The sequence below is a fragment of the Mandrillus leucophaeus genome, unplaced genomic scaffold, assembly GCF_000951045.1.
Source record: "Mandrillus leucophaeus isolate KB7577 unplaced genomic scaffold, Mleu.le_1.0 Scaffold36, whole genome shotgun sequence".
Lineage (NCBI taxonomy): Eukaryota > Metazoa > Chordata > Mammalia > Primates > Cercopithecidae > Mandrillus > Mandrillus leucophaeus.
Window position 1 is genome coordinate 612,389 of NW_012103809.1, and position 7,102 is coordinate 619,490.

At 41.8% G+C, this 7,102-nt stretch overlaps 1 protein-coding gene across 1 annotated transcript in view; it reads right to left on the minus strand.

Moving 5' to 3' along the window:
* LOC105546479 (isocitrate dehydrogenase [NADP] cytoplasmic-like) overlaps positions 1–7,102 on the minus strand; it is a 24,897-nt gene that overhangs the window by 14,147 nt on the left and 3,648 nt on the right. Inside the window, 1 exon segment of the mRNA XM_011989685.1 lies at positions 286–555. Coding sequence (XP_011845075.1) covers positions 286–555 — 270 coding nt within the window.

Consider the following 7,102-nt stretch of genomic DNA (forward strand, 5'->3'; position numbering starts at 1 on the left):
GAAGGAAGGAAGGAAGGAAGGAAGGATCACATTTTTGAAAATCACTGTGGGTGAGTACTGAGTTAGAGAAGAGACAATGGAGGGATGGATTGACAAGGAGTGCAGAGCCTACCACATGAACTGAGTCAAGGAAAGGTGATTTGAGTGGTAGGGTTTTGTTTTTTTGTTTTTTAGAGAGAGATGGGAAGATCAACAGTGGTGAGTATTAGAATGGGCAATGGAGAGGGAATAATCTATAAACGTGGAATTGAACTCAGGGCTAAACTGCCAATGACAGAGACTCACTTGCCTGAACAAAAGTGAACTGGAAGTCTAGCAACACGGGCAGAGCCCAACGGCTCTGCCTGTGGTGGGGCCGAGGGCACTGGTGAAGCCTGCTGGATGGAGCCAGACTGGGCCACTCCCCCTCCCTGTGGAGGAAGCAGAGCTATGGTCACCTCCTTTCCCCCTCCACACTCCATGGAGATCTCCCCTCTCTCCTCTACGTCCCATGGATACTTCCCTTCCCCTCCATGTCCCACAGAGACCTCCCCTGCCGCCTTCAATTTCACTTGGCTAGGAAGACACAGTGGAGCTAGCGCAGGTGGCCTGCTTCTTTTATGTTTTTGGGAAAGCAGTCTGTCTCTCTGGAAGAAGTTATTTTTTCTTAGATAAAGGGACTATCTCTGGGGGAAAAAGTGATTCCAAAAAAAGAAATAAAGAATGAAGAAAAATAAGGACCTCCTTTCTCCTACCCTTGGGGGGAATTCACTCATTCATTACCACATTTAATTGAATTGAAAAATAGCCACTTTCTTCTTCCAATAACTACTATTGCCAGTGACTACTTGATGTTGTCTTCTGTTAACCACATGACATCCTCTGTCTGTGAGTTTGTGGAGCACCAGGGAAGAGGTAAGAACACCCAACTCTACTGCTTTTCTGTGACACAGCAGGATGCTGTTAGGGCTAGGTATTCTCTGGGGTTCTTAAAAACTCTTTGGAGAATTAGATAAATCCAAGAAGACTGAGAAAAATCACATGTAGTGTTTCCCCAAAGAACTTTACAAAGGGTAAGATGCTCTAGCCCAGAACTAGAACTTTAGCATAAATCTGGTCTGAAACCTTGGTTAAGGATGTAACAGTTTATATTGGGGAATCTGTATGTGGATCTGAAAAGCAGGCAGCTTTCTAGATTTCTTATACACATCTGTTGCAGACATAAAGTGGTGCCATCATCTCAGATGACACTTTGGCCTTTTTGTGTATGAAAATTGACATACTGTATGTGAAAATTCATATATTCTATGGTCTAACCTTCCATCCTTGGGTATACCAACAAGAAAAACCAGGAGACATATATAAAGATGTTCAGAGCAGACCTTTTTGTAATAGCAAAAATGTATAAATCAACCAACTGTCCATCAACAGCAGAAAAGATAAATCCAATGTAATACATTCATACAATGGAAAGTTATTAAACCATTAAACAGCAGATGGTCTTATAGCAACATGCAACAAAGTGGATGAATCTGAAAAATATAATAGTGAGAAAGTTAAAGCTGGGCACAGTGGCTCATGCCTGTAATCCACTTGGGGAGGCCGAGGCAGGCAGATCACTTGAGGTCAGGAGTTTGAGACCAGCCTGGCCAACGTAATTAAACCTGACTCTACTAAAAATACAGAAATTAGCTGAATGTGGTAGCGGGAGCCTGTAATCCCAGCTACTCAGGAGGTTGAGGCATGAGAATCACTTGAACCCAGGAGGTAGAGGTTGCAGTGAGCTGAGATCGCACCACTGCACTCCAGCCTGGGTGACAGAGCAAGACCCTATTTCAAAAACAAACAAACAAACAAAAAAGCAAGTTAAGTCCAAGAATTACACACATTAAGCTCCGTTTACAATGTTAAAAACAACTAAAATGAAACAACAAAGTTTTCCAGAATACATATATTTATGATAAAACTAGAAAACACACATATACTTAACAGGAAGTGAATAGTAAGCCGAAAACTCAATATCCTGGAGAGTTCACTCAGCTGAGCAGATGGATGTAAATTACACTCATTTTGGGTGGTGAGCTGGTGGATGTTCTTTATCTTGTTTTACAAATAGGGTGATGGGGAATGCAGGGACAATGAGGAGTGTGTCATGAGCCGTGACATGTGATTAATCCAGTTCTGCACATCTGAGTGGAGGAGGGGTTGTGGGAAACCATCTCAGGTCTTGTGGGACACAGACAGATCTGATGACTTTTCAGATAGAATTGCAGGCTGAGTAGGCAGAGGAATGGAGTAGATATATTATTAGAGTTTGTCATCCAGGGCCTGGCAGGATAATCAGTGTCATGAAGGGCAGCACTCCTGCCTGGAGGAATTTTCAGCTTATTCCAGACACAACAACAATGGAGACACTGAGTCTGAGTTAAACGTTACAGCCATGGAGTCTATTGTTTTTATTTTTCTGATGATAAAGTTATTGTAACTCAAATGTCTTTATTTTATTTTTTCTATCAAGAAAGTTATGGCAGAGATGAAAATTTGGAAAATAAAGAAAAGGATAAAAAAGAAAATATTATTCCAATACCCAGAGATCATCACTGTCAATCTTTTGGTGCGTTTGCCTCCTGTGGACTGGGATTAGATAAGAACCACTAACTACCCACCCATTGTATATTTTCTGACCAAGGCAACCTAGCAAAACTGTTCAGAGCTTGGTTCTTTGGAGTGAGAAGAACTGAATTTGAATCCCAGCTTTGCACTAACCAGCTCATGGCAAGTCAATAGCCTTCCCTGAACCCCAGCTGGGTCATGGCACTAGTGGGGTTTGAGGATTAACCAAGATGAAACGTGGTGCAATTAGCATTTACAGTGTCTGGCACACAGTCAACCTTCAGTGAGAGTTGTGATTTATTATTAAGATGATGTGCCTGGCTTGGGGCAGTGAGGTTCATTTAGTTAAAAGATGGGGAACTCCAAAAAACACCCAAACAGCGGAAGAGATTCTAGGGTTGTGAAGGTGGAAAGGGCTATGTTATGTTTGATTGGAAGACAACCTGATGGGTGACTTCCAATATGTGAAGAATGAAGGCTGTCTCAGAGGATTTGAGAGCTCAGAAGATAAGCTTAATCCTGCTCTTTCAGCATAATAGAAAGTTTATTTATCCTCCTCCAGTGAGAAAAAAAATACCTTCAACATGAGAAGAGGAAGGGGCAGTGGAGGAAATGATGGGGACAAGCAGTATCATCTTTTGAGCCTTTGTCTTGGCCACAGCAACTCTCTGAGAATAATAATATACTCTATTTCTCCTGCAGTGGGCACTGAACAACAGGAGTATCTAGGTTGAACGCCTCCAAATTTACATTCTAAAAGTGATGGATCATCCTCACTACTGAAGGTTTTATAAAAGGTACAAAGGACCAGAGCGGCTTTGGGCTTCTCAACAGCACCTCTGCAAACAGCAGATAATGGAGCAATGCTTCCAATAGTCTGAAGGGCCATTATTTCCGAACTTAAATTTGACATCTGGCCAGATGATCAGTGAAGTTTGTAGTGGAATAAAGACACTTTCAAACACACAGGTTCTCAAAAACTTTACCTCCCATGTCAGTGGAAGTTGCGTGCCACCCCAGTGAAGGAGTAAACCAAGAAAGCAAGAGACACTGGACCCAGAAAAGAGAGGATCCAACCAACACGCAGCAGGCAGAGGGGATGATGGTGAAGGAGACCCCACCTCAGCAGCTGAGAAGCAGGTCAGGTCTGGAGAGCAACTGGTTCAGATTGGAGCCAGCCAGAAGGTGCCAGGAAAGATTGCTTCAAGCAATGAAATTAATAGAATAACTGATATGAATATATTGAGAAAATCTTTACTCAGCTAGGGGAGAGTGTAGGGATAAATTAATAATGGTAACAGACTACTAAGCAAAAGGGGAAAAAAAGACAGTTCTTAACACTGGGTAATAGGGAAATTGTAATGAAAGGGAACATTAAGGCCGGGCACAGTCGTTCACACCTGTAATCCCAGCACTTTGGGAGGCCAAGGTGGGTGGATCACCTGAGGTTAGGAGTTCAAGACCATCCTGGCCCACACAGTAAAACCCTGTCTCTACTAAAAATACCAAAAAAAAAAAAAAAAAAAATTAGCCTGGCATGTTGGCATGTTCCTGTAATCCCAGATACTCGGGAGGCTGAGGCAGGAGAGTCGCTTGAACCTGGGAGGTGGAGGTTGCAGTGAGCTGAGGTTGTGCCATTGCACTCCAGCCTGGGCAACAAGAGCGAGATTCTGTCTCAAAAAAAAAGAAAAAAAAAAGGAAAATTTATAGTAATTTTACTACTTAAAAACAACATAGCAGTGTTATTTATAAAAGCTAAAAAGTGGAAGCAATCCAAATGTCCATCAACTGATGACTGGTAAACAAAATGTGGTGTATTCATACAGTGAAATGTTAGCCTTAGAAAGGAGAAAAATTCTGACGCGTGATATAACAAGGATCAACCTTGAGGACGTTATGCTAAGTGAAACAAGCCAGACACAAAAGCACAAATACTATGTGATTCCACATTCATATGAGGTCCCTGGAGTAGTCAAATGTATTATAGAAACAGAAAGTAGAATGGCGGTTACCAGGGGCGGTTGGAGAATGGGGAGTTCGTGATTTTTGTTTCTGTTTTTTTGTTTTTGAGACAGGGTCTCACTCTGTTACCCAGGCTGGAGTGTAGTCACGGCTCACTGCAACCGCCGCCTCCGGGGCTCAAGTGGTCCTCCCACCTCAGCCTCCCAAGTAGCTGGGACTACAGGTGCACACCTGTATTTCTGTAGAGACAGGATTTTGCCGTGTCATCCAGGCTGGTCTCGAACTCCTAAGCTCAAGTGATCCACCAGCCTCAGCCTCCCAAAGTGCTGAGATTACAGGTGTGTGCCATCGCGTCTAGCTGGGAGTTAGTGTTTAATGGGGACAGCTTCTATTTGAGATGAAAAAAAAGTTCTAGAAGTGGATAGTGGTGATGATTGCACAACAATGTGAATGTACTTAAGATCACTGAACTGTACACTTACAAATGATTAAAAAGATAAATTGTATGTTATTTATATTTTACTACAATAAAATATCTGTGAAGAAAAGCCCAAAACACCCTGTAAAGTGCTATTCAAATGAATTGAATTACTATTATTTTTCTCATAGTGATATCAGATTTTAAAGACCGAGATATTAGTGAGATCCCAATACCTCAATTTGGTAAGGAAAAAGAAATTACCTTTCCCCAACAAAATCACATGTCTTTATTTTTAAAATCTGTGATTAGAAAGGTATACCCTAACAAATAATCCTGTATATCCATCTACCAGTGATAACCCCTATGCCTCAAGATCACTCTATCTGTCTCTTCTAACATATAATTTTCAGTGTAAAAAACATCTGACCATACTACATATATGGTTGAAAAATTGCTTTTTAAATAACTTTACAATATATTTTGCCTTCTTTCCCACATCTATGTTTATATAAACGCATTCATTTTTGTAACATTTTTAATAATTCTGGGATCAAAGTATATTTTATATTAATGTAAGTTCCTCTTCTAAAGACAAGTCCCTCTGTAGTTAGAGGTTTTCAAAAGCCTCCTTTGTATATTTTCTGTTGTCTCAGAGACATATGAAATATTGATTTTTGTTTTAAGAACACAGAAATTCCAATTTTAGATCATGAGATTATTTTTTCCTTATTCAGTAAAGCAAAATAAAAACTTGTTTAGAGATGACGGTGACGTTTCTTCTGTGTGCCTTGGTGGAAAAGGACTCGGAGTTGCTTTGTTCATTTCCACCTGAAGCCAAACTGCTAAGCAGTTAAAACTCAAGGAGCCGTCGGACAGGTTTAACGAGAGTGAAGTGTGCAACTCCACACCCACCTTTGCAAGACAGAACTGCTTCACGGGTTTGTTGAAACTGCTGTGGAACTGTGCTATAACTTTTTCCTATATTGGAAATGCTTCTGTCTCAAGCCAGCGTGGTTTAAGTGTTTCAGATTAAAATTCTGCCAATTAGTAAAAAATGCACAAATTGAATCAGGTTAAATCTGCTGTCACGTATATTAACTTATTATTGGAGAAGAAACAATCTCTGGGGCTGTTCTGATTTGCGTGACTTTTTCCTGAATCCAGCTCTTGCTGAAGGGAAGCTTTCTCATTTGGAGGTCAATTTATTAAATTGGAGGAGCGGGTTAAAGAAAGTAGAAGTATCCCAGTTTTCTTAGAGTTTCCTAAGTATGAATGGCTGGTGAATTTCTCAAAGTTTCAGGGGGAAACTCTCCTGTTTCTGACATTTGCAGCCCACCCTTCATTGAGGGCTAAGAAAGGATTGCTGAGAAGATTCTACAAGGAATTGTCTGCATCCCACAGGACTGGATTGTTTTCCTCAACACCATTTGGTGGTGGTTGTAACTCCCGCCACTGAGTGATCGCCACTGCCTCACCCCTTCCTGTTTCCCATCTATAGTGAATGCTATTTGCCATTGATGTGAAAAGTTCTAGGACAAGGGTGGGTCACTCGCATGGAAAGCTCCAGGACCGGCTGGGTGTGGTGGCTCATGCCTGTAGTTCCAGCACGTACGTGGCATCGCCTGAGCTCAGGAGTTTGAGACCAGTCGGGACAACATGGCAAAACCCTGCCTCAAAAAAGAAAAAAAAAAAAAAAGCTCCAGGATCTGTACCTTGTCACTTTCAGAGCCTTTTTAAAAAATCAAACGCCACCAGAAAATATTATGCACCTTTAAGAGCAATGCTAACAAGACATTTACACAAGGTTGGAAAATGCTCATGATATTATGTTCAATTAAGAAGGTGAGGCTGGGTGTGGTGGCTCACATCTGTAATCCTAGCACTTTGGGAGGCTGAGGCAGGTGGATCACCTGAGGTCAGGAGTTTGAGAGCAGCCTGGCCAACATAGTGAAACCCCGTCTCTACTAAAAATACAAAAATTAGCTGGGAGTGGTGGCGGGAGCCTATAGTCCCAGCCACTAGGGAGGCTGAGGCAGAAGAATCGCTGGAACCTGGGAGGCGGAGGTTGCAGTGAGCCGAGATCACACCACTGCACTCCAGCCATGGTGACAATGCGATACTCTGTCT